Here is a 27,025-nt window from a genome sequence, read left to right on the forward strand (position 1 = left end):
TGGATGGATGGATGGATAGATAGATAGATAGATAGATAGATAGATAGATAGATAGATAGATAGATAGATAGACAGACTGGATGGATGGATGGATGGATGGATGGATGGATGGATGGATGGATGGATAGATAGATAGATAGATAGATAGATAGATAGATAGATAGATAGATAGATAGATAGATAGATGATAGATAGATAGATACACAGACTGGATGGATGGATGGATGGATGGATGGATGGATGGATGGATAGATAGATAGATAGATAGATAGATAGATAGATAGATAGATAGATAGATAGATAGACAGACTGATACACAGACTGGATGGATGGATGGATGGATGATGGATGGATGGATAGATAGATAGATAGATAGATAGATAGATAGATAGATAGATAGATACACAGATACACAGACTGGATGGATGGATGGATGGATGGATGGATGGATAGATAGATAGATAGATAGATAGATAGATAGATAGATAGATAGATAGATAGATAGATGTGGGTGGATGGATGAATAGACGGACAGACAGACACATACATATTTTTTAAATATTTTTATATTTTCTAGACAGATAGATGGATGATAGCTAGATAGCTAGACAGACAGACAGATGATAGACAGAACAGACATATTTAGAAATATAGATACAGTCACTGTTTCAATCCATGCTATGAAAGAATCTTGGATTGGCCTCGTGTATTTTCTAAACCCCAGCTGTCTCCCAAGAGCCTGGTGGTAGGAAGGAACTGTCCCGAAAGCTTGGCCTTAACTTCCGTACTTGCGGCCATTTCTGAAACCAAGGTGTGCCACAGGTGCATGCATTGTCCTCCATCGTGTTTCAAGGCTGCTGCTGCTGCTTTAGAAACCCCCGAGGCTCTGGAGAGAACTTGAGAATAATACTAGACCCCCTTCCGAGTCCAGAGGACGGTGCATTAACGCCGAGGGGAAGGGGGCCAGGCTAGCAAGCTGCTTGACACAGTTGGCAGTTTTTCCTTAGAGATTCGGAACTGCGCTGGTCTCTGTGGGCAGAATTTATACCCAGGCCTGAGGCTGGATTGACAGTTCCATTTCTGAGGGTAACCATAGGAGACAGAATGGAAATAATAATAATAATAAAAAACCTTTGCAGATGGGATATTTATCATATCTTGCATCCTTCTGGGGCAGCTGTTTCAAATCCAAGTGCATCTTAGCTGGTGTGGCTCATGATTTACGCTTGCTGTTTGTTAAGTAAATGATAAAGCAAGCCATGGCTTTGTTGTGGCTCCGTTACCGGAGCCTGTGTCATCGGCAGGAGAGGACTCCGAGAGTGAAGGAGAGGAGTTGGCAAGGCCTCCCTCTCCAGGACCCTCCTCTCTGGCAATGCCTTCGGTGTCCGCCAAAGGGCAAAAGATAGGGCCGGGGCCAAGCACGTCCACGCAGCCACAGATGGACAGTGATGAAGGTAATGAGTCTTGGCTGGATCCACGCCAGCGTCGCAGAGATAAGTGCGCGCAACAGGAGAAAAGGCATGCCCGAGATTAGGCTGAGTCACTGGACCACACCCCACAGGATATAAAAGGGAGCGTGGTGGCCAGTCAAACCTTGTGACGAACAAAGTTGAAAGCTTCCACGCCATTCTGCATTGCCGGACTTTTGGCTATAAACTTTGCTGGATTATCTCTGGACTTGATTAACTCCGTAATTATTGAGCTGTTTCTTTTGATGTATCAGAAGTGGGGAGAAGTTATCTCTCCTCTTCGTAAATAATAAACTCTTGGCAGGCAGCCACTAGGTTGTTGCCAAGTTCCGTTATCTTAAGGAAAAGGATTTTGCCGGCAGGTTTGGTCTTTAACTCTTCAACGTCTGTTGGTGTGTGTGCGTGTGGTTGGGGACAGAACAGGCTTAGCATAGAGGTCTCCAACCTTGGCAACTTTAAGACTTGTGGACTTCAACTCCCAGAGTTCCTCAGCCAGCCAGTGGTGGGATCACCTGACAGGGAGCCACAGCAGAGGGCCCAAAGAGCCACATGTGGCTCCGGAGCCGCAGGTTGCTGACCCGTGCTTTAGCCTTACTTTAGCCATCTTGAAATCCATATTAGAATTGTACTTAATACACACAGAGGTGAAGCGTGGATTGTTTTTTTTTTTCTTCCTTTCATTCTCCAAAACCTCCTAAAATCTTCCATCAGTTCATCGGCACAGTCTTGGCCTGTGAATCTTTGACAGTGAAAACAGATGAGCCAACAGCTTGATTTCTCCCGGGACGGGGTGGGGGGGGTTGGAATTAAGAGGCCGGAAGCTCCAAAAGCAGCTTTCCAATCCTTCTAGATCTTTAATGAGGATTTCGTACGGAAAGTTAGCCACTTGGCATTGCCTTCCCCATCCGCTCATCCCGTTTGCTGTCTCTCCCTCCCTCCCCTCCTCCTCCTCCTCCTCCCTACTTTCTGGGGGCTCTTAGGTCTTAATCCCCGGCTCCCATTGGTTTGAGCTGCCCTCTTCTTTTTCTAGGGCTTTTTGCTGTAGTCTGGAAGGATGGTTTTAATTTCCCCTTCCTGGTGGGTGGACAGGCCTGCGACGGACGTGTGGGCATGGACTGTGGAATGGCATTCCTGAACGGAGACCAAATGCTTTGGCGTAACTCTGTACCAGCCTGTCTTTGTCCCAACCCTCACTTCCTCCTGTATATATTTTCCCCTGCTGCCTTTTCTGGCAGTTACTATTTTTTTCTTTCTCTTCTCCTTCTGATTCCCTCCTCCTCCTCCTCCTCCTCCTCCTCCTCCTCCTCCTCCTCCTCCTCCTCCTCCTCCTCCTCCTCCTCCTCCTCCTCCTCCTCCTCCTCCTCCTCTTCTTCTTCTTCTTCTTCTCCTCCTCCTCCTCCTCCTCCTCCTCCTCCTCCTCCTCCTCCTCCTCCCCCCCCTCTCCCTCCCCCTCCTCCCTTTTCTCTTCTTCTTCTGCTTCTTCTTCTCCTTTTTTTCTTCTTCTCCTCCTCCTCCTCTTCCCCCTCCTCCTCTTCTTTTTCTCCTTCTCCTCCTCCCCTCCCCTCCTCCTTTACTTCTCCCCCTCCTCCTTTTCTCTTCTTCGTCTTCCTCTTCTCCTCCTCCTCCTCCTTTTTCCCCTTTTTCCCCTTCTTCCTCCTCCTCCCCTTCTCCTCCTCCTTCTTCTCTCCTCCTCCTCCTTCTTCTCTCCTCCTCTTCTTCTTCTCCTCCTCCTCCTCCTTTTTCTTCTCCTTTTCTCCTCTTCTTCTCCTTCTCCTCCTCCTCCTTTTCTCTTCTTCTCCTTCTCCTTCTCCTTCTCCTTCTCCTTCTCCTTCTCCTTCTCCTTCTCCTCCTCCTCCTCTCCCTCCCCCCTCCTCCTCCTCTTCTTCTTCTTCCCCTCCTCCTCTTTCTCCTTTTTCTCCTTCTTCCTCCTCCTGCCCTTCCAAATCCTCTCTCCACCCCGACCACCACCGTTCCCATATTAATGTCCTTTGAGCAACATCCATCCTTTGATTTCCTTTTGTGCTCCTCACCACATGTAACGCTTGCTCCAAATTACTCTGCACCCTGTTATATAGTTCATGGCTCTTTTTATTAGTAGCCTGAGGATGAGGGAGGGAAACACGTCCATTTTTGGAAACCACATAAAATAATTCCTTTTTTTTTTCTTTTTTTCTTTTTGGCCAGTTGAAACAATAAAACAACACTGTGTTTGTTTGGGTTGTTAAAAGCCAACCGTTTTCTGAGTCCGTATGAAACCGGTAGACTTAGACTGTTCCAAAAATGTCTCATCCCATGAATTGTGCTTTCCAATTACATATAGTCCTCGACTTAATGACCACGATCAAGACTGGAACTTCCGGCGTTAAGCAACTTGGGTGTGATTCTACAACTTTTTTTTGCCACCGTTGTTAAATGAATCACACGGTTATTAACCGAATCTGACTTCCCATTGACTTGGCCTGTCAGAAGCTGTCTAGGAAGGTTGCAAATGACAATTATGTGATCCCGGAATGTCGCAACCCTTTTAAACGATGTTTGCTAAGCTTCCAAATTTTGACCCACACAACCACAGGTATGAGGACTGATAACGTTTTCCAGCAGTGTCATAACATTCACTAAACAAATGATTGTAAGTCGAGGATTACACATACTTTTTCAAACCACGATAAAAAAGAAACCCCTTAAAATCAGCAGAATGAAGACAACAGTTCTATAAATAAAGGTAAAGGTAAAGGTTCCCCTCGCACATACGTGCTAATCGTTCCTGACTCTAGGGGGCGGTGCTCATCTCCGTTTCAAAGCCAAAGAGCCAGCGCTGTCCGAAGACGCCTCCGTGGTCATGTGGCTGGCATGACTAAATCACGGGCGAAATCTAAAATTTCTGGTTCTGTGGGCGTGGCTTGGTGGTGGGGTAATGTGACTGGGTGGGCGCGGCCAACTTTTTTTTTTTTTAACTTTTAAAAGCATTTTTTCTACAACCTTAAGAGGTTGCAGAAAAAAATGCTTTAAGAAGCCTCTGATGATCAGGCAACTCAGCTGGGATCGCCAGAGGCTTTTAAAAGCATTTTTTTTTTCCTACAACCTCTTCGGCTGAAGAGGTTGCAGAAAAAAATGCTTTGAAAAGCCTCTGATGATCCCAGCTGAGCCGCGCGATCATCAGAGGCTTTTTTTTTTTTTTTTACTTTTAAAAGCATTTTTTCAGCCGAAGACGTTGTAGAAAAAATGCTTTTAAAAGTAAAAAAAAACAGCCTCTGATGATTTTTTTTATTTTATTTTATTTTAATTTGATTTATATGCCGCCCTTCTCCGGAGACTCAGGGTGGCTTACAGTGCGTTAAGCAATAGCCTTCATACTTTTGTATATTTATACAAAGTCAGCTTATTGCCCCCACAAACTGGGTCCTCATTTAACCTACCTTAGAAAGGATGGAAGGCTGAGTCGACCTTGAGCCTTGGAGAGATTCGAACCAGCAGTAAATTGCAGGCAGCTGTGTTAATAACAGGGTGCTTTAAACCACTGTAGTACCAAGGATCACGCGGCTCAACTGGGCATGGGGGAGGGGGGGGCGCAGGGATTTTTGCTACCGGTTCTCCGAACCACCCGCCGCCATCGCTACCAGATCGGGTGATCCGGTCCGAACCGGGAGCATTTCACCCCTGGACTAAACGCCAAAGACACACGGAACGCTGTTACCTTCCCACCAAAGGTGGTCCCTATTTTTTCTACTTGCATTTTTTATGTGCTTTCGAACTGCTAGGTTGGCAGAAGCTGGGACAAGTCACGGGAGCTCACCCCGTTACGCGGCACTGAGGATTCGAACCGCTGAACTGCCAACCTTTTGATCGACAAGCTCAGCGTCTTAGCCACTGAGCCACCGCGGCCCTTGTTCTACAAATAAAAGACATCTATAATATCCATATACATACAGACACACACAAACACATATTTATATCTCAGCCGAAGGCCAGATTCCATGCAGTTTTGACTCCATGCTGAATGCCTCTGTAAACGTCAGCGGAGCGGGCTTCGGATAGTACATTATCATATTGGGAAAAGGCACCTGGCACGATTTCTCTCGCTTTTCACCGCTGCGTGAAGACACAAAGCGGCATTTTATGTACACCATCTACAGCTCAGTGGCACCGTCTCAAAGCCGCCGCGGAGAGCGTAAAGAATCTCTTCAACAAAGTGTGTTTTGGAAGGAGAGGTAGCATTGTCAAGGAAGGCTCCCGAGTAAAGTGGCGAGGCCACTTGGAGCCCGCTAAGATAATGAGGGTACTTAAACATTTTGACGCAGCCCCTTGTGTTTTGAAAGTGTCAAGAAGTAGTTAGTCAATTCAGATTGCCCACTTGTGCTCTCGCTGTTCTCATCCCCATATTTAACGACGAGGGAATGTCTATTTTAGCAGGCCTCCTTGCTTTGAAGGCATCTTTATAGGAAAGGAGTTCCCAACCTTTTTACTTATTATCTGCTTAGATAGGATGCTTGGGGCAGAGTTCCTATTCTCCCTGCATTACAGATGTGGATAAATTTATCTATCTATCTATCTATCTATCTATCTATCTATCTATCTATCTATCTATCTATCTATCTATCTATCTATCTATTGGTTCGATTTATATGCCGCCCTTCTCCGGAGACTCAGGGCGGCTTACAATGCATTAAGCAATAGCCTTCATTCTTTTGTATATACCTGCTTAGTAGGGCTTTTGGGGCCCCCTAAGCGGTGTTCTTTTTTATACAAAGTCAGCTTATTGCCCCCAGAAACCGGGTCCTCGTTTTACCTACCTCGAAAGGATGGAAGGCTGAGTCAACCTTGAGCCTGGTGAGATTTGAACTTGTAGTAATTGCAGGCAGCTGGTAGCTAAGACCCTGTAGTACAGTGGACTAAAGCACTGTAATTAACATCTGCTGCTTTGAGGACCCAGTTTGTGGGGGCAATAAGTTGACTTTGTATAAATATACAAAAGTATGAAGGCTATTGCTTAACTCATTGTAAGCCGCCCTGAGTCTCCGGAGAAGGGCGGCATATAAATTAAAAAAGCAAAAGCAAAAAGCTAAGTGCTAATTAACAGCACTTTAGTCCGCTGCACCACCAAGGCTCTTAAATGCTCAAGTAACATCCATAGGTAAAGGTAAAGGTTCCCCTCGCACGTATGTGCTAGTCGTTCCCGACTCTCTAGGGGGCGGTGCTCATCTCCGTTTCAAAGCCGAAGAGCCAGCGCTGTCCGAAGATGTCTCCTTGGTCATGTGGCCGGCATGACTCAACGCCAAAGGCGCACGGAACGCTCTTACCTTCCCACCAAAGGTGGTCCCTATTTTTCTACTTGCATTTTTTACGTGCTTTCGAACTGCTAGGTTGACAGAAGCTGGGACAAGTCACGGGAGCTCACCCCGTTACGCAGCACTAGGGATTTGAACCGCTGAACTGCCGACCTTTTGATCGACAAGCTCAGCATCTTAGCCACTGAGCCACCATGTCCGTTATTACATTACAGATGTGTAATTTTTTTTTTAAATTTGATTTATATGCCGCCCTTCTCCGAAGACTCAGGGCGGCTTACAATGCGTTAAGCAATAGCCTTCATACTTTTGTATATTTATACAAAGTCAGCTTATTGCCCCCACAAACTGGGTCCTCATTTCACCTACCTTAGAAAGGATGGAAGGCTGAGTCAACCTTGAGCCTTGGAGAGATTCGAACCAGCAGAAATTGCAGGCAGCTGAATGTTAATAACATTCATGTTAATAACATTAATGTGTTAATGTACACATTAACATTAATGTGTACATTACTCCCTGCATTACAGATGTGGATAAATGCTCAAGTAACATCCATACCCTTGTAAAGAAAGAAATACTAAGCAAAATATAGGAAGACATTTCAATGCTGTGAAGCCAGGTACCACCTATTCTATATCCGTGCATTTGGTTTTTCTTGCCTAAGTGTAAAACCTTACATTTCTCATCACCGAATTCCATTCCATACAGGGCCCAGTGTTCAAGTCTGTCAAGATCCTTCTGGATCTTGAACCTATCTTCTAAAGTGTAAAGTAGAATCTTGATCAAAATCTCAAAATCTAAAGATGTTGAGACTCTAGAAAGAGTGCAGAGAAGAGCAACCAAGATGATGAGGGGACTGGAGGCTAAAACATAGGAAGAACGGTTGCAGAAACTGGGAATGTCTAGTTTGATGAAAAGAAGGACTAAGGGAGACATGATAGCAGTCTTCCAATATCTCAGGGGCTGCCCCAAAGAAGAGGGAGCCAAGCTATTCTCCAAAGCCCCTGAAGGCAGGACAAGAAGCAATGGATGGAAACTAATCAAGGAGAGAAGCAACTTAGAACTAAGGAGAAATTTCCTGACAGTGAGAACAATTAATCAATGGAACAACTTGCCTCCAGAAGTTGTGAATCCTCCAACACTGGAAGTTTTTAAGAAGAGATTGGACAACCATTTGTCTGGAATTGTATAGGGCTTCCTGCCTAAGCAGAGGGTTGGACTAGAAGACCTCCAAGGTCCCTTCCAACTCTGTTATTCTATCCTATTCTAAAACGTTGGCTATTCCCCCCCCAGCTGGATGTTGACTGCACATTTCATGAGTTCCCCTTCTATCCCCTCATCTAAATCACTTATAAAGATGTTGAAGGAGTTGAAAGACTAAAGCTTAAACGTAACAGATGGAAATGTTTTGAGTATGTCTTTAAATTCTTGCCTTCTGGCTGGTTTTAAGTATATTGTACTGGTGGATGTTTCTAAGCAAATTGATGCTTACTGATGCTCTATTTATTGTTGCTAATTGTCACAGACAGAATTATCTGTATATTTGACTGTACTCTTACCCAAAATATACCATATGCCAATGTTAGTAACAATTATAATAATAAAGCAGTAAGCAGTACATTCAAATTCAAAGCAATTGAATAATTCCACTTGATGAAAGTAGAATCGTTAAAATAATGGGGAAAGGTTAATTTGGCTCCAAAATGAATATGATGTCAGCATGACTCTTACAAGAAGGTGCTCTGAAATAGGTGTGCCACTACAGTGAAGGCCTCTATTTAATGCCAGCTTTAATGCACTTCCATAAATAGAATGTGGAAAAGAATCGTCTCCTCTGATTATTTTAATAGCGTGAACCGTGCAGTACTGAGTAGAGTTTTATTCAGGATATTTTGTAATTTAATTGTTGTTTTCTTCTTTCCTTGGTCTGTGCAAATAGGGAAAGATGCCTCTCCTTTGAATAATTGGAGATAACAGACGAGAATTTTCACTCTTATACTTTCCAAAACAGATGCAATTTTGGAAATTTGCATCTGAAGCATTTGCACAGCCCAACTGTTTGGTAGGGAAGCTTTTCCTGATCTCTGGGTCCCAAAGTTTTTACAGAACCAGCAGCCTGAATTTGGTTCAGTAACAAATAGGCAGCCAATGTAGATCGTTCAAAACTGATGTGGTGTGGATATACCTAAGAAAGTCAATCAATTTAGTATTGACTTTAATTAAGTGATTAAACTTAATTTAATGAAACAATTGGAATACTGCACTCAGTTTTGATCGCCACAATGTAAAAAGGTAGTATTGTGGCCCGCCAGCAGCCTGCGCAGATTGTTGCTGATCCCGACGACGAGGAGGCTGGTGTGGTGGTGCACCAGCAGCCTGTGCAGCCGGCGCTCGAGTCGGACAGCGAGGAGGCTGGAGAAGATGTGGTGCCAGAGGCAGAGATTTAGCCAGGGTCTTCAGAACCTCCAGAGGCTCCTTCAAGTGAAGAGGATGAAGTGGAGGAGCCTCTTCTCAATGCATGAGCACGCAGAGTTGCCAAAAGGCAGGAGTGGTTACTCAGGAGGAGGTCTCCTCGAGAGTAAAGGCTTGGGGCTAATTGGCCACTCCCTTAGCCTATTTAAGTTTGCACACAGCTTGTAAACGTTGCAGGAAACAATGCATGTTCGCTCGCTGGTCATTGAATGTAGATTGCCAACTCTCGTAAGACTTTATCTAATCTGTGGAATTTCTGGCAGGTTGTTAAGGACATTTCATTAACAGCCTACATTTGCAAAAGACGGTGTTTATAGTAAACCGAGTTGTTCGGAGTTTTGTGTGTGCTAAGTTCCTTGGGATTGTAGCTGGGGCAGAGCAGGTGTGGAGACTCTAGAAAGAGTGCAGAGAAGAGCAAGAAAGATGATTAGGGGACTGGAGGCTAAAACATATGAAGGACGGCTGTAGCAACTGGGCATGGCTAGTCTTATGAAAAGAAGGACTAGGGCAGGGGTCAGCAACCTGCGGTTCTTTGGGCCCTCTGCTGTGGCTCCCTGTCAGGTGATCCCACCACCGGCTGGCCCCGCCTCTTGCCCTCCCCTCCCAGTCACTCCTCACCTAGCCTGAGAAGGTAAGGGTGATGGCGGGAGATGGAGAAGCGGCCAGGGCAGAGACAGAGAGATAGAGAGGGGGAGAGACATAGAGAGATACAGAGAGAGAGGGAGAGAGAGAGACATAGAGAGATACAGAGAGAGAGGGAGAGAGAGAGAGACATAGAGAGATACAGAGAGAGAGGGAGAGAGAGAGACAGAGAGAGATACAGAGAGAGGGAGAGAGAGAGACAGAGAGATACAGAGAGGGAGAGAGAGACATAGAGAGATACAGAGAGAGAGGGAGAGAGAGAGACATAGAGAGATACAGAGAGAGGGAGAGAGAGAGACAGAGAGATACAGAGAGAGAGGGAGAGAGAGAGACAGAGAGAGGGAGAGAGAGAGGGAGAGAGAGATACAGAGAGAGGGGCGAGAGAGATATGTCAAAAGGATTTTGTGGTTCCCGGTGTTTTTTAACAACTGGTTCTCTGCCCTAATGACTGGCTGGGTAGGCGTGGCTAAGGGGGGGATCATGTGACTGGTGGAAGTGAGTGACATCGAGTTGGCCACGCCCACCCAGGTTTTGTGTCTCCCGGGGTTTTCTTTTCTGTGGGAAACAGGTCCAAATGGCTCTTTGAGTATTTAAGGTTGCAGACCCCTGGCCTATGACAACATTCGGGGCAGGGGGCGGAGCCTCCCACCAGTTTTACTACCGGTTCTTGCGAACCGGTCCGAACCGGAGGCAACCCATCACTGTGCACTGCCCTGAAATACTCCCAATAGGTACAGTTGGATTCTGCAAATCCATCCCATGCACCTTTTTTATTAGCATCCCAATGAACGATTGTCCTTGCTAAGAAGCCTGCTCCCAGAATCTGTGCATACTGCAGACTTCAACTAACCCAGTTAGCCGGATCTCAGCTAAACGTACACTTGATAAATGGAAGGCAGGTAATTTGAATTGATGATGTCAGCTTTAAAGTGAATGGAAACGAAAGGCAGAAAGTGAATAAAAATAGAAATAATGATAATTATTATTATTCATTAGCTAATTATCGTGCAGTGATGATGAATGAATGAAAAGTTAACTGCCACAGTTATTATACAATGGAGATTTTTTTAAAAAAAAAAATCAGTACTTAACGGTGCCACGAAATATCAGTTATTGTAACTGTAAGCTAAGTATACTTCCAAGATTTTTCTTAATTGTGTCTTCTGGCCAGAAGTCTCTGAGAGCTTACAGAAATATATCAGAAAGTAGGGGCTGAAGAAGCCATGGATCAAGTATACTCATTTGTCAAAATTCCATTTCTTTTTGAAGGCTCGATCAATCAGGCTTTAAAAGTTAGTTCACATCTGTGTTCCCTGGATTTGCCACTGTAAGCCTCCTAATCAAGATCTTTATTCTAGTTTAACTACTTGAAATTTTGGGAAGGCTAAGAAAGTGCTTGCCTGCATTTAGACATTTTTGAAGGTGTAAAAGTTTTCTCTTCAAATAGGGGAGACATATCCCTTCACCCCAGGGGTGAAATCCAAAATTTTCCCCCTACCGGTTCTGTGGGTTTGGCTTGGTGAGCATGGCAGGGGAAGGATACTGCAAAATCCCCATTCCCTCCCCACTCCAGGGGAAGGATACTGCAAAATCTCCATTCCCACCCCACTCCAGGGGAAGGATACTGCAAAATCCCCATTCCCTCCCCACTCCTGGGGAAGGATACTGCAAAATCTCCATTCCCTCCCCTCCGGGGGGAAGGATATTGCAAAATCTCCATTCCCACCCCACTCCAGGGAAAGGATACTGCAAAATCCCCATTCCCTCCCCACTCCTGGGGGAAGGATACTACAAAATCTCCATTCCCTCCCCTCCTGGGGGTAGGATATTGCAAAATTTATTTATTATTTATTAATTCAATTTGTATGCCGCCCCTCTCCAAAGACTCAGGCGGAAAATCTCCATTCCCACCCCACTCTGGGCTAGCCAGAGGTGGTATTTGCCAGTTCTCCAAACTACTCAAAATTTCCGCTACCGATTCTCCAGACCCTGCTGGATTTCACCCCTGCCTCACCCCCCGTAAATAGGTGGATAATACCACTGAGAAGTAATTCATAATTTCCATCCCAGTAGTAGTCGTTTCCTCAGCGCCTAGTAAAAGCCATTAAGAAACAGAGACAAAAAAATAAATAAATACAACAAAACCAGATTTCTCAGGAGCAAAGAATCGGGACCATACGTTAAGTTGCAATTCAGAGATTTATTGCTCAAACCTATCAAAGAATCTAGTCAAGTAAAGTTCAACACTAAATTGGCGGATAAGAATCAATGGGATTCCAGAACAGTTTGGCTTTGTGGCAACATAACCACTCTAAGCTAATGACACGCTTAACTCCGCCCTCAGCTCTGCCTGCTCTTTTCCTACAAGACTGCTTTGAATAAGGGGGATAAGAATAGCTTGCTTTTAGAGGGTCTCCCATTCCTACCCCTAATCTTAAATGCCACCCCAGCCAGGTCAAAAGCAATGAGTAAAAACTATGAAGACCCTTCCAAATGCATGGAGATTTAACCTTTGAACTTCTTTACTTTTATGAACTCTATTCTGGTTGAGGGCATGAGCTGATCATTCAAGAGCCACGGTGGTGCAGTGGTTAGAGTGCAGTCCTGCAGGCTCCTTCTGTTGACTCCCAGCTGCCTGCAATTTGGCAGTTCGAATCTCACAAGGCTGAAGGTTGACTCAGCCATCCATCCTTCCAAGGTGGGTAAAACGAGGACCCAGATTGTTGGGGGCAAGAGGCTGACTCTGTAAACCACTTAGAGAGGGCTGTAAAAGCACTGTGAAGTGATATATAAGTGCTATTGCTATTGTCCTTCCTTCCTTCCTTCCTTCCTTCCTTCCTTCCTTCCTTCCTTCCTTCCTTCCTTCCTTCCTTCCTTCCTTCCTTCCTTCCTTCCCTCCCTCTGCCCACTGCCAGCAGTTCGATCCTGACTGGCTCAAGGTTGACTCAGCCTTCCATCCTTCCGAGGTGGGTAAAACGAGGACCCACATTGTTGGGGGCAAGAGGCTGACTCTGTAAACCGCTTAGAGAGGGCTGCAAAGCACTGTAAAGCGGTATATAAGTCTTAAGTGCTACTGCTATTGCTCTTCACATTAGAAGAAGCATTCCCGAAATGACCCAAAGAATCAGATGGTCTAAACATGTTAAATACTGACAACTAGTAGAGTCACTCCCTATTTCAGCCGTCATGTCTGATCCATTATTCAAAGATCTTAAGAGAAGCGGTTGTCAGTTCTGCAAAATAACTTGCTGCTTCAAACTCTTATCCTGTTGCTATTTTTAAAGCAATCTGTTGTGCTTTGTCCCTCCATTAGTGACTGGAATAAACATCACTTTGATAAATCGAGGCTAGTTGCAGACTATAAAGAAGAGACACAAATACGCTAATTAGTTTTTAGGGACAGATACAACTCTGAAGGAGAAGGCTTTTCTGTACATTTTTATCATTTCTGATTTCTGACAAATTGATTTATTATGCATTTTGTGAAATGGGTTTCAGTTAGCAGAAAGTCTGGGTCTCGTTGCAGGTGTTAATTTTTAAGGTGCATGAGGACATTTCTGGTAGATTTTGCTAGCCGAGGACATGCGCAGTTTCCCCTCGGATAATTATTTCAAGAGCAGTATTAACATCTTTCTTTTTTTTTCTTTTTTTATTGAATAATATAATGAGGGGAAAAAAGATTTCTCCCTTTAGAAGGTTACAATTTAAATTTCATTTACTGCAGCAAATTCAAATGGGAACAGTCACTGATCTTTGAATTTTTATTATATTAAATTGTTGATTATACCGTTAAGATGCCATGTAATGAAACGTTGAGTAGAAAAATACTTGAGCTTCGTTTTGTCGAAGGTTGAAAGCTAAGCCAATAAATTCACAAAGAGAAAAAAAGATGCCACCAAATTAATTGATCTCCCGTTTTCCAAATACTGCATGTTCACATGTATAATTGAGCTCGGTATAGCATTGCAGATACAAACAAACAAGGAAAATTTCTTACAGGTAGTCCTTAATTTACAGCCATTTGTATACCATACATTCGAAGTTACAACAGCATTGGAAAAAGTGATTTAACAGAATAAGAGTTGGAAGGGACCTTGTCGGTCATCTAGTCCAACCCCCTGCCTAAACAGGAGACCTTACACCATTTCTGACAGATGGCAGTCCAGTCTCTTCTTGAAGGCTTCCAGGGATGAAGCTCCCACAACTTCTGAAGGCAACTTCTGTTCCATGGGTTGATTGTTCTCACTGTCAGAAAATTCCTCCTTTTTTCCAGGTTGAATCTCTCCTTGTTCAGTTTCCATCCATTGTTCCTTGTCTGGCCTTCGGGTGCCTTTATTATTATTATTATTTATTATTTATTTATTAAATTTATATACCGCCCTACTCCCGAAGGACTCAGGGCGGTGAACAGCCAAAAAATAAAATACACATAGTACAAACGTTAAAAAACCATTTAAAACATATTAAATACTTTGGCCCAGAAAACAAATTTAAAACACCCCAATTTATAAGACAAATTTAAGATTTAAAAGCAATTTAAAAGAGAAGTTAGGCCAGGCCAGCTTGCTGGAAAAGGAATGTTTTGAGGGCACGGCGGAAAGCACGCAGATCCGGGATCCTCCGTATCTCCGGGGGGAACTCGTTCTAGATGGCAGGTGCCCCCACAGAGAAGGCCCTCCCCCTTGGAATATAGTTTGACCCCCACTCCTCTCTGTGGAAGCCCCTCAAATATTGGAAGACTGCTATCACGTCTCCCCTGGTCTTTCTCTTCACTAGACCAGCCGTGCCCGGTTCCTGCAACCATTCTTCGTATGTTTTAGCCTCCAGGCCTTTGATTATCTTAGATAGATTCAGATTAACAGAGTTGGAAGGGATCTTGGAGGTCATCTAGTCCAACCCCACAGCCCAAGCAGGAGACCCTACACCATTTCTGACAAATGGCAGTCCCATCTCTTCTTGGAAGCCTCCAGGGATGAAGCTCCCGCAACCTCCGAAGGCCACTTCTGTTCCATGGGTTGATTGCTCTCACTCTCACTGACTTGTGACTGGTCCTCACACTTGCATCCATCGCAGCATCCCCCCCACGGTCATGTGATCAAAATTTTGGTGCTTGGCAATCAGCATGTATATATGATGGTTGAAGCGTCCCCAGGTCATGTGATTGTTATTGGCAACCTTCCCAGACCAGCAAAGTCAATGGGAGAAAGTCACATTTGCTTAGTGACCGCATGATTCACTTAACAACTACAGTCTAGGGTTTGAAGCCCTTCCAAATCTGTTATTCTTTTTGATTTTATTCTCTATTCTATTCTATTTGGTTCTATTCAGTTCCATATTCTATTCTATTCTGTTCTCTATTCTATAGTTTTATTTTGTTTGTTTGTTTTATGTTTGTTTTATTTGATTTGTATATCGCCCTACTCCCGAAAGGACTCAGGGCGGTGAACAGCCACCAGATAAAAACACATTAGTACAGAAATTAAAACAGAATAAAACCGAATTAAATAGTTTGGCTGAAGACCGATTTAAAACACCCCAATAAATTAAAACCAATTTAAAATTTGTATTTTAAAAGGAAAAAAGGGAAAAATTAGGCCAGGCCTAATTTTATTTTATTCTATTCTATCCTATTGTATTCTCTATTCTATTCTATTCTATTCTATTCTATTCTGTTCTCTATTCTATTTTATTCTTTCTCTATTTTATTCTATTCTATTCTATATTCTATTCTCTATTCTATTCCTTTCTATTGCATCTTCTATTCCATCTTCTATTCTATTTTAATTATACTGTTCTAAAATTTGATTTGATTTTTTATTCTATCTCTACTCTACTCTACTCTACTCTACTCTACTCTACTCTACTCTACTCTGTACACTACTCTACTCTACTCTACTCTACTCTACTCTACTCTACTCTACTCTACTCTACTCTACTCTACTCTAATCGTCATTTGCTTAACCATGGCAAAAAATATCATAAAATCAGGCACAATTCATTTAACAACAGCCTTGCTTAGCAATGGAAATTCTGATCCCCTTTATGGTCATAAGTCAAGGACTATCTGTAATAAGAGCAGTTTGAGAATGGGGCTTCTTACAGGGAAGGGAAGGATCTATCTTCAATCAGGCCAGCTTCAGGGTTGACATGATCATCGAAAATTAATCTGCTTTCCGGCATTAAATTAAAAGAGACAGCACCGTATGTGAATCTTGTTGCAGTGTGAGTGTAGTGCAGGTAGTCCTCGACAGTTCATTTAGTGACCGTTCCAATTTACAATGGCACTGAAAAAAAGGACCGATGACCGTGTTTCACACTTATGACCATTGCAGCATCCCTGTGGTCCCGTAATCAAAATTTGGATCCTTGGCAACTGATTCACATTTATGACGGTTGCAGTTGTGATCCCCTTTTGCGACCTCCTGATGAGCAAAGTCGCTGGGGAAGCCAGATTCACTTAACAACTGTGTTACTAATTTAACAACTGCAGTGATTTGCTGAACAAATGCGGCAAGGAATGTCGTAAAACGGGGAAACTCACTTAACAAATTTCTCACTGAGCAACATAAATTTTGGGCTCCATAGTGGTCGTAAGTCGAGGATGACCTTTACTCAGTTGTAGTAGTGCTGTTTTAGGTCCTATTGTCTCCTGAAAGCAGCGGTGAAATCCCCCCCTCCCAGTTCTATCCGGCTCGCTGAACCGGTAGCGCTGGCGGCAGGAAGCTCCGCCCACCCGCCGGGATGTCATTACATCCCGTTTTTTTACCATCTGTGCATGCGCAGAAGAGGCACGTGCATAGCATGTGTGCGCTCCTGCGCGCAAACCGATAGCGAAGGTAAGTGGATTTCACCACTGCCAGAAAGCCAGATGTTGGAGAACAACCATCCCTATCCAGAGGAGGGGTCATGCAGGAAGAATAGAATAGAATAGAATAGAATAGAATAGAATAGAATAGAATAGAATAGAATAGAATAGAATAGAATAGAGTACAGTATAGTACAGTACAGTACAGTACAGTACAGTACAGTACAGTACAGTACAGTACAGTACAGTACAATACAATACAATACAATACAATACAATACAATACAATACAATACAGAACAACAGAACAGAACAGAACAGAATCAGGAATAGAATCAGGAATAGAACAGAATAGAATAATGAAATTAGAATGAAATAGAATGGAATGGAATGGAATACAATACAATACAATACAATACAATACAATACAATACAATACAATACAATACAATACAATACAATACAATACAATACAATACAATACAATGCAATAACAAAATAGAATCAGGAATAGAACAGAATAGAATAATGAAATTAGAATGAAATAGAATAGAATAGAATAGAATAGAATAGAATAGAATAGAATAGAATAGAATAGAATAGAATAGAATAACAAATAGAACAGAATAGAATAGAATAATGAAATTAGAATGAAATACAATACAATACAATACAATACAATACAATACAATACAATACAATACAATACAATACAATACAATACAATACAATAACAGAATAGAATCAGGAATAGAACAGAATAGAATAATGAAATTAGAATGAAATGGAATGGAATAGAATAGAATAGAATAGAATACTGTTCTGTTCTGTTCTGTTCTGTTCTGTTCTGTTCTAACAGATTCCTGTGAAATAGGCACAGAACAATAAAGTAGTTAGTTGAACTTTACACATGTGGGTCTGATTATTCACTAACCTGCCACCATTGCATGAAATACGTACATAGAATGTGCAAAGCATTCATTAAGCATCTAATTTTTGTACGAGTCTGATCCCATGTCTTCGCATCCAGAGCAAAAAAAAAGCAGTCAGTAAATCTTGGGCAGGAAATTGTCTCGCCCAGAGCTTGCTTGCCCAAGCAAAATTATGCAACCGGCTTATGGAATGTACTCCCTCTATAAGCAAATGTAGGCCAAAGCATCCTTCACGATCTGCCTTGCAAGAGAGTATGTGGCCATAACCTAGTGAGTGAGACATTGGACTGGGTAATAGGAAGGATTTAACAGATTTAACCGATCAAAATTCAGAGACTTGGCAGCTGATTCGTATTTGACAGATTTAACGGATTAACAGAGTTGGAAGGGACCTTGTAGGTCATCTAGTCCAACCCCCCGCCCAAGCAGGAGACCCTACACCATTTCTAACAAAGGGCAGTCCAGTCTCTCTTCTTGGAAGCCTCCAGAGATGAAGCTCCCACAACCTCCAAAGGCAACTTCTGTTCCATGGGTTGATTGTTCTCACTGTCAACAAATTTCCCCTTATTTCCAGGTTGAATCTCTTCTTGGTCAGTTTCCATCCATTATTCCTTGTCTGGCCTTCAGGTGCTTTGGAGAATAGCTTGACCCCCTCCTCTCTGTGGCAGCCCCTCAAAAAGTGGCTGACTCAGTTTTCACCTGCATCAGTCACATGAATTAGTAGCTTTAAGAAGGTTGTGTTTTGTTCCCTACAGCAGTGCGGCAACACTCTACCACTTCACTTCCCAGGCTATTGTGACATTCTTGGAAAATGTGCATGAAGCACTTTAACCCTTGAGCCTTGGTGGCGCAGCAGACTAAAGTGCTATTAAGTAGCACCAGCTGCCTGCAATTACTGCGAGTTCAATTCTCACCAGGCTCAAGGTTGACTCAGCCTTCCATCCTTCCGAGGTAGGTAAAATGAGGACCCGGATTGTGGGGGCAATAAACTGACTTTGTATAAAAAAAGAACACCGCTTGGGGGGGGCCTACTAAGCAGGTATATACAAAAGGATGAAGGCTATTGCTTAACGCATTGTAAGCCGCCCTGAGTCTCCGGAGAAGGGCGGCATATAAATCGAACCAATAAATAAAAAAATAAAAACCCTTCACCCCAGCCCAGAGTGCATAATGAATGCATTATTATGAATCTGTGACATGGCCTGGGCTACTGGCATCTTAACTCACATCAGCCCCACATGCAATTTTCAACACCTTTCAGGCTTTTCTGATGTTGCATATATGGTCTCAATTTTTCTCTGATTTAGACAGGATTTAGACTTAAATGTATATCTGGTTCACTTTTGCTGCTTATTGCCCCCACAATCCGGGTCCTCGTTTTACCTACCTCGGAAGGATGGAAGGCTGAGTCAACCTTGAGCCTGGTGAGATTTGAACTCGTAGTAATTGCAGGCAGCTGGCAGCTAAGTGCTACTTTAACAGCACTTTACTCCGCTGCACCACCAAGGCTCATCTATGACTATCATTAAGTGTTGTACCTTATGATTCTTGACGAACGTATCTTTCCTTTTATGTACACCAAGAGCGTGTGCACCAAGACAAATTCCTTGTGTGTCCAATCCCACTTGGCCAATAAAGAATTCTAGTCTATTCTAATGGAATAGATGACCTACAAGGTTCCTTCCACCTCTGTTAATCTGTTAAACAATGGCTAGTGAAAGTAGCAAACAAGCATTTGAAGCCTTTTGATGAGATTCAGACTATAGGTGAGGACTCTTAAGATGAAATCACATTCTTTGCAGATCATTTCTCAACACTTAGAAAGCTACGGCATTAGTAAGACGAGTGTATAGTTACTCCTTTCTTGCTAGCGTGCTAGTTAACTGCCTCCATCAGTCTCTCCATTAACGACACAAAAAGGAAGGGGGGGAAAAATTAAATTAACATAAAAGAAAAAGCCGGGGCAATCTACATGCATATATGCAGCAGGACTCTTTCATAGTCTTTCATAGGCCTTAAATCTGCAGCATGGTATAAATCTATAGCAACGATAGCTCAGCATGGATCGTGTAGTTAGTCTGTGAAATCAAAGTCCTTCTCGCCACTGTGGAAATCTAAGTATAGAAGCCAATGTCAATAGCTCTTTGTGTTAAATAATACTGCGTTACCTTTCCCGCTGTTAATGTCTTTCGTACAGAGTATTTACAGGTGAGTCGGTTTTATAGATTAGTTTTTATGGCGCAGCAGCTTTTGAAATAGCTAAGAGCACAACATGGTGTACCAGCAAAGAAGTGGGAAGGAGTTGGGAGGGGGGGGGGAACTGTTAGCATAATGTTTGATATACTTAGATCTCCGCATTATAGAGGCTCAGTAAGAGCCTTATTAATGGGTTTTTATTATTATTATTATTATTATTATTTATAACTCCAGCTGTGGAATTCTAAGAGCAAATTTTCTGGGAAATTTCATTTTCAGAGGGCAATCTTCTTGAGAACATATATATTCTCTGCATTCCGATTGCTTTGTATCAGTGGTGAAATCTACAATTTGTTGCTACCGGTTCTGTGGATGTGGCTTGATGGTGGTGGGGTAATGTGACTGGGTGGGGGGTGGCCAATTTTTTTTTTTTTTTTACTTTCAAAAGTATTTTTTTCTGCAACCTCTTCGGCCGAAGAGGATGTAAAATAAATGCTTTTAAAAGCCTCTGGCGATGCCAGCTGAGTTGCCTGATCGGCAGAGGCTTTTTTTCTCTTAAAAACATTTTTTCTACAACCTAAACAAAAATGCTTTTAAAAGCCTCTGACGATCCCATCTGAGTTGCCTGACCGGCAGAGTCTTTTAAAAGCATTTAAAGTGCCGCGTAATGGGGTGAGCTCCCGTTACTTGTCTCAGCTTCTGCCAACTTAGCAGTTCGAAAGCAGGTAAAAAATGCAAGTAGAAAAATAGGGACCACCTTTGGTGGGAAGGTAACAGCGTTCTGTGCACCTTTGGCGTTGAGTCATGCCGGCCACATGACCACGGAGACGTCTTCGGCTTTGAAACGGAGATGAGCACTGCCCCCTAGAGTTGGGAACAACTTGCACATATGTGCGAGGGGAACCTTTACTTTTACCTCGTTGCCTTGTCTTCCAGAACTAAACCAATTAATTGAATTTCACGAGATCGGGCTAATGGCCACGCTCAGTGCGTTAATGGAAACTGTAGTTGGAAAGATTTGAAGTTGAGAAAGATTGGCTGAGATCCTTTTTTTTTTTTTTTTTTTTTTTTGGTGGTTTCAGCAGCCGTAACATATTTGTACTTCTCTGCCACCTCTGCATCCATCCAGAATTATGCAAGGATTATTAATCTGGCTCCTGTTTGCAGCTAATGGGCTGCTTAATAGCTCATTGTGTCGGGGATGAGTCTCCCTCCCCGAACAAACAATGCAGCCTGTTATAGGCCCCATCCCTGAATGAGGCAAGATTAATATTTATGACCTGCTATGCTTTTTCGGGACAAACCTGCTTCGTTCACACCGTGGCTGGTGGTGTTTTGTTTTGTTTTTAAAGGCACCTAACCCTATTTAAAAGGGACACTCAGTGGTGAAGACGCTGAGCTTGTCGATCGAAAGGTCGGCAGTTCAGCGGTTCGAATCCCTAGCGCCACGTAACGGGGTGAGCTCCCATGACTTGTCCCACCTCCTGCCAACCTAGCAGTTTGAAAGCACGTAAAAAATGCAAGTAGAAAAATAGGGACCACCTTTGGTGGGAAGGTAACAGCGTTCCATGCGCCTTTGGCGTTGAGTCATGCCGGCCACATGACCACGGAGACGTCTTCGGACAGCGCTGGCTCTTCGGCTTTGAAACGGAGATGAGCACCGCCCCCTAGAGTCAGGAACGACTAGCGCATATGTGCGAGGGGAACCTTTACCTTTAACCCCTTTTAAAATGGCATTCCTTGCAGCTCATATGTTATCTTGCCTTTTGCTTTTATAACATGTGTTATAAAAGGAATGGTTGCAGCGCCCGCTGGCCTAAAGGAAAACATGTGCCTTTGATGGTAATTGATGGGGTTGGAGGATATTCAACACCAAACAAACAGCATCCTTAAATTGCCCTTGATTTGATTTTGTGGCTAGAACGGAGCGCCGTTTCCTGAACCGACTTGTCAAAATGGGTGCAATTGAGAAAAATTGTGGGAAACATCCACTCGATTTGTGAAAACAACGATGCCAAAGTTTCGCAGTGGCAGGAAATTTTTCCGTGCCAGATAAATATCCATTCTGTGGGTTTCCCGTGGTTCTTTTATTTATCCTGAGAAGCAACACGCTATAGATTATTCTGGAACATGCTGGAAACCCATTGTTTAAAACCCCTGATTGGCATCCATGTTTCCTGTAAGTCAGTTTGAGCCAACTACTATCTCAAGTAGGTAGTTTTATGCGTAAGAGGGAAGGACACAGATTACTCCCAGTGTCTGAGATCCTAGGAGAGACAAAAAATAAGAGGAAAAGCTTATTTCTTCTGTAGTAAAATGGTGGCGCGTCAGACTAAAGCACTGTTATTAACATTAGCTGCCTGCAATTACTGCAAGTTCAAATCTCCCCAGGCTCAAGGTTGACTCAGCCTTCCATCCTTTCAAAGGTAGGTAAAATGAGGACCCAGATTGTGGGGGCAATAAACTGACTTTGTATAAATATATACAAAAGTATGAAGGCTATTGCTTAACGCATTGTAAGCCTCCCTGAGTCTCCGGAGAAGGGCAGCATATACATCAAATTAATTCAAATCAAATCAATCAATCAATCAATCAATTAATTAGTATTCAGCTTTTGTTCCTCAAAAAATTTTTTAAAAAAATTGTCAGTGAAGAATTAACCTTAAATACTATACGATATGGAGAATATCAAAATCGTTTTTTGTTGTTTTTTTTTAAATCCCCACAGGTTCAGCGGTGTCTTCCCCAGTCTAAATATGGCGGTAAAGCGTCGCGAGCAAGTCCTACAAGATTACAAACGGCTGCAATCCAAGGTGGAGAAGTATGAAGAAAAAGAGAAAACGGGGCCTATCCTGACCAAGCTACACCAGGTATTAAAGAGCATTCGCAGAGCTTGCAAAAATAATCATAATAACAACAACTGTGAGGGGGGGTTTTTGGGGGCTGAAAGGAAACATTTAGATGCCGGTTCTAGAACTTTGCGTAGATGAAGGTGTGTGTCAGAAAAGAACACAAAGTTGATGTGATACCCTCTCACAACTAACACTATGAGAGTTTCAGTGAGGGGTAGACTGAGAAATGTCTAAATGTCTATTGTTGTTGTTAGTTGCGAAGTCGTGTCCGACCCATCGAGACCCCATGGACAACGTTCCTCCAGGCCTTCCTGTCCTTTACCATCCTCTGGAGTCCATTGAAGCTCACGCCGACTGCTTCAGGGACTCCATCCAGCCATCTTGGGGGGTTGGACTAGATGACCTCCAAGGTCCCTTCCAACTCTGTTATTCTATTCCATTTACAATCTATGCCCAGCGCGGGAGGAACTAACCAAGGAGGACAACTTTTCGAGGGGAGCTGAAGGACAACATTTTGAGATCTTCTTCTCCTCTTCACACCTTCTTTTCGGGTTTCTTCCAGGCCCGAGAAGAACTGAGGCCGGTGAAAGACGACTTTGAGGCCAAGAACAAGCAACTTCTGGAAGAGATGCCCAAGTTTTACAGCAGCCGCATCGATTATTTCAAGCCGAGTTTTGAATCTCTGATCCGAGCGCAGGTAAAATGGAGGGGCTTGTCACCTGTTTTTCCCATTTTTGCCTTTTGTTTTCCTAACTGTTATCCTAAAAAAACTATTCAGGTTTTTGTTTTTTTTGTTTTTACTTTTCTACAGGTAGTCCTCCACTTAAAACAGTTCATTTAGTTCAAAGTTACAACAGCACCACAAAAAGTGACTTATGATCGTTTTTCACCCTTTAGACCAGGAGTCCTCAAACTTGGCAGCTTTAAGACTTGCGGACTTCAACTCCCAGAATCCTATGCTGGCTGGAGGATTCTGGGAGTTGAAGTCCGCAAGTCTTAAAGCTGCCAAGTTTGAAGATCTCTCCTTTAGACCATTGCAGCATCCTCACGTGACCAAAACTCGGATGCTTGGCAACTGGTTCATACTTACGACCGTTCCAGTGTCCCCAAAGTCATGTGTGATCCCCTTTTGCGACCTACTGACAAGCAAAAGTCTATGGAGGAAGCCAGACTCACTTAACAACCGGGTTATTAACCTAAGCACTGCGGTGATTCCCTTAACTGTGGCGAGAAATGTAAAATGGGGCAAAACTCGCTTAATAACTGTCTCGCTTAGCAACAAAAACTGATCATTCAGTCGAGGACTACTTGTATTGAACTGTTTGTCATGTTGTCACTGGCCTCATGACACGAGGTCGGGGTGGGCGGCTGGGGGTTCGCAGGGGTTTGTGAGAACCTCTAGCTAAGATTCTGTGCAGTTCGGAGAACCCCCAAATCCCACTTCTGGCTGGCCCCGCCCACCCCACCCCTCCCAGGAGTCCCCACGCAGCCCGATTTGGATGCAGGTAACTGCAGGGTATGCAGGGAGGTTCGGGAAGGGTGAAAAATGGACCTACCAGAAGTGCGGGAAGGCCAGAAATGGGGCTGTTTGCAGCCTCTAGACAGCCCCTGGAGCCTGGGGAGGCCGCTTTCGCCCTCTCGGAGACTCGAGGAAAACCTCCGGAGCCCGGGGAGGGCAAAAATCCCCCCCCCCCGCCACCATGATGCAGGAGGCCTACCCAGCAACTGGGCAGAGTACCCCTTGCTAAAATTTTTGAAGCCCACCCCTGCATGAGGTGACAGAAACACACAGATCGATGGAAGCTTGGAGATGTCCAATGCATAATTTCAATGCTTATTTGAAAAGGCTAACGTTTTATATGTTGATTGCTTTTCAACACCTGGGAGTGATACAATTGCTAGAAAGCATGCAATATTCTTTATTTTTTTTATTGTGGCAATAGTTCTTCTCTTCCTCGCACACCGATACATGTGGCTGTTTCTTCAATGTTGTTTTACCCTTGTTTCAACATGTTCTGTGTCACCTTTTTTTTTCCCCCAAATAACATTTGGGTGACTATCAGAAAATAATCAACATCATTTTGCAAAGAGCAATTTTGCAAGAGTAAAAGAGGATACCGTACTTTTCGGAGTATAAGATGCACTTTTTTCCCCCTAAATGAGGGTGGAAATGTTGGTGCATCTTATACACCGAATACAGCCATTTTTGGCCTCCCCACCCCCACCCAACACGTCACATTATTGGTTTCCCTGGCCCCCAGGAGCACTCTGCAGGCCTCCCAAATCCTCTGCGCGCCCCGTTTTTGCAAAAAAATGGGGCGCACAGAGGATTTGGGAGGCCTGCAGAGTGCTCCTGGGGTCCGGGGAGGCCAAAAGCTATTTTTTCCTTGTTTTCCTCTTCAAAATCTTGGTGCATCTTATACTCTGGTGTGTCTCATAGTCTGAAAAATACGGTATATTATAATAGCAATAATATAAATCCAAATGGAATATTAAAAGCATTAAAAGAGTTGCTGGCTGGGGAATTCTAGGAGTTGAAGTCCACAGGTCTTAATATCACCAAGGTTGGACAAGCCTGATCTAGACACTGGAAAACCCAGCTTTGTAAACCATTCAGACACAAAGAACATGCAACCAAAAATTGAAGTGTGATGATTTTAGGAAAAGTCTGAATAAACAAGAAATCCTTTCTTCCTCCCTCCCTCCCTCCCTCCCTCCTTTCTTCCTTCCTCCCTCCCTCCCTCCGTCCCTCCCTTCCTTCCTTCCTTCCTTCCTTCCTTCCTTCCTTCCTTCCTTCCTTCCTCCCTCCCTCCCTCCCTTCCTCCCTTCCTTTTCTTCTTTTTCCTTCCCTCTTCATTCTCCTTTCTTCTTCCTTCCCTTCTTTCCTTATTTTTTTCCTTCCTTGCTCTCTTCCCATCTTCTTTTTCTTAATCTTTCCTCTTTCCCTTTCCCTTTCAAATGCAAAAGGGAGACACATTTCTCTTTTTGTTATGTTTTTAGTTCGTTTTGCTAGCCTTCTGTCCGCAAAAAACAGAGGCACCACAGGCTGGTCCTTTGCTGTTTCCAGGCCAGCCCCACGGGCCAGATCTAAGCAATCCCACCCCCCACCCACCCCTGTGGGTGGGGCCTGGCCCACGGGCCTTGGGTTAGACACCCCTGATTTAAGCTAACCCCCCCCCCTTAAAGAATTGTGCCCACGTTTCTAACACTGTGTTAAAACTATCTGGGTTAGGTGCTTCTTGAAGTAAGAAGCAGAGTGTTAAAAGGGAATTAGGCGAGCCAAGATTTAGCCTTTCTACAGCAGGGAGAGGCACAATTGATCTTCCAGATTACTGAACTACCATTCCCATAAGTTCCAGACAGCATGGACGGCAATCAAGGTTTACAATCAGGGGAGTCATCAAATTCAGGCTGACCCTACCCAGATCGTTTTAACACACAGGGTTAGAAACGGGAGCACAATTCCTTGGGGGGGGGCGGTGGGTGTTGGGGGGGGGCGGGATTTATCTTAAATAAAGAAGTGTGTTTTAATCCTGCCGGAAGCTACCAGATCGGATCCTTCCAAAGGCTTTGAGATCAGAGCAAGGAGAGAAGGTCAGATCCAAAATTCCGCCCCCATCCTGCATTCTTTTTCCGGGTCTCTCTTTTTTTTTTCAAGCCTCATTAAGTTTTAGATTTTGTTCTACGCGGGATCGTGTTACAGAGCAGGAATTTCTACATCTGCTCTCTTCCTCTTCGGTATTTTCTAAGACAGTGATGGCTAACCTTTTCCGGACCGAGTGCCCAAAGCGTCCCCGACTCCCAAAATGCAATCCGCACGCAGCCCCCATGTATGCGGCCCCACACACGCCCCCCCCCCCTCCCCGCATGTGTGGCAGAGACCCGAAGACCGGCTGGCTGGCGGGAGAGGCACGCGCATGCACAGCAGAGCTGAACTGGGGCGACGGCTCACGTGCCATCAGAGAGGGCGCTGTATGCCACCTCTGGCATGCATGCCATAGGTGCGAAGTTTCTAAAAGATGCCCTACCGTATTTTTCGGAGTATAAAACACCCCAGAGTATAAAACGCACCTTAGTTTTTGGGGAAGAAAATAAGAAAAAAGCTGATTGGTGGGTGGATCGGCCTCCTGGAATACCCCCAATCAGCTGTTCCCAGAAGTGAATTTTAGCAACAGGTTCCTTGGTTGTGAGCTCTGTGCCTTGCTTTTTTTTTGCTTTTTTTTTTTTTTTTGACTCTGAAAAGTCTGAAACTCTGTTTCGGGAAAAACTTTTTTTCCTGCCTCTGAAAGCCTCCGAAACAGCTTCAGAAAAAAAGCCTCTGAAGCTGTTTGGGGTTTTTTTTTCTGAAGCTCTGTTTGGGGGCTTTTTTTCT

General features: G+C 43.8%; 1 protein-coding gene across 1 annotated transcript in view; it reads left to right on the top strand.

The window, feature by feature from the left end:
- Nucleotides 1-27,025, top strand: part of LOC139326287 (bridging integrator 3-like) — a 69,718-nt gene that overhangs the window by 23,705 nt on the left and 18,988 nt on the right. The window contains exons 5-6 of the mRNA XM_070956448.1: nucleotides 22,530-22,671; nucleotides 23,216-23,350. Of these exons, the coding sequence (XP_070812549.1) occupies nucleotides 22,530-22,671; nucleotides 23,216-23,350 (277 nt within the window). The remainder of the gene's footprint in view (nucleotides 1-22,529; nucleotides 22,672-23,215; nucleotides 23,351-27,025) is intronic.

The sequence above is a fragment of the Pituophis catenifer genome, unplaced genomic scaffold (assembly GCF_029215685.1).
Source record: "Pituophis catenifer annectens isolate HBS135680 unplaced genomic scaffold, rPitCat1.0.hap2 SCAF_31, whole genome shotgun sequence".
Lineage (NCBI taxonomy): Eukaryota > Metazoa > Chordata > Lepidosauria > Squamata > Colubridae > Pituophis > Pituophis catenifer.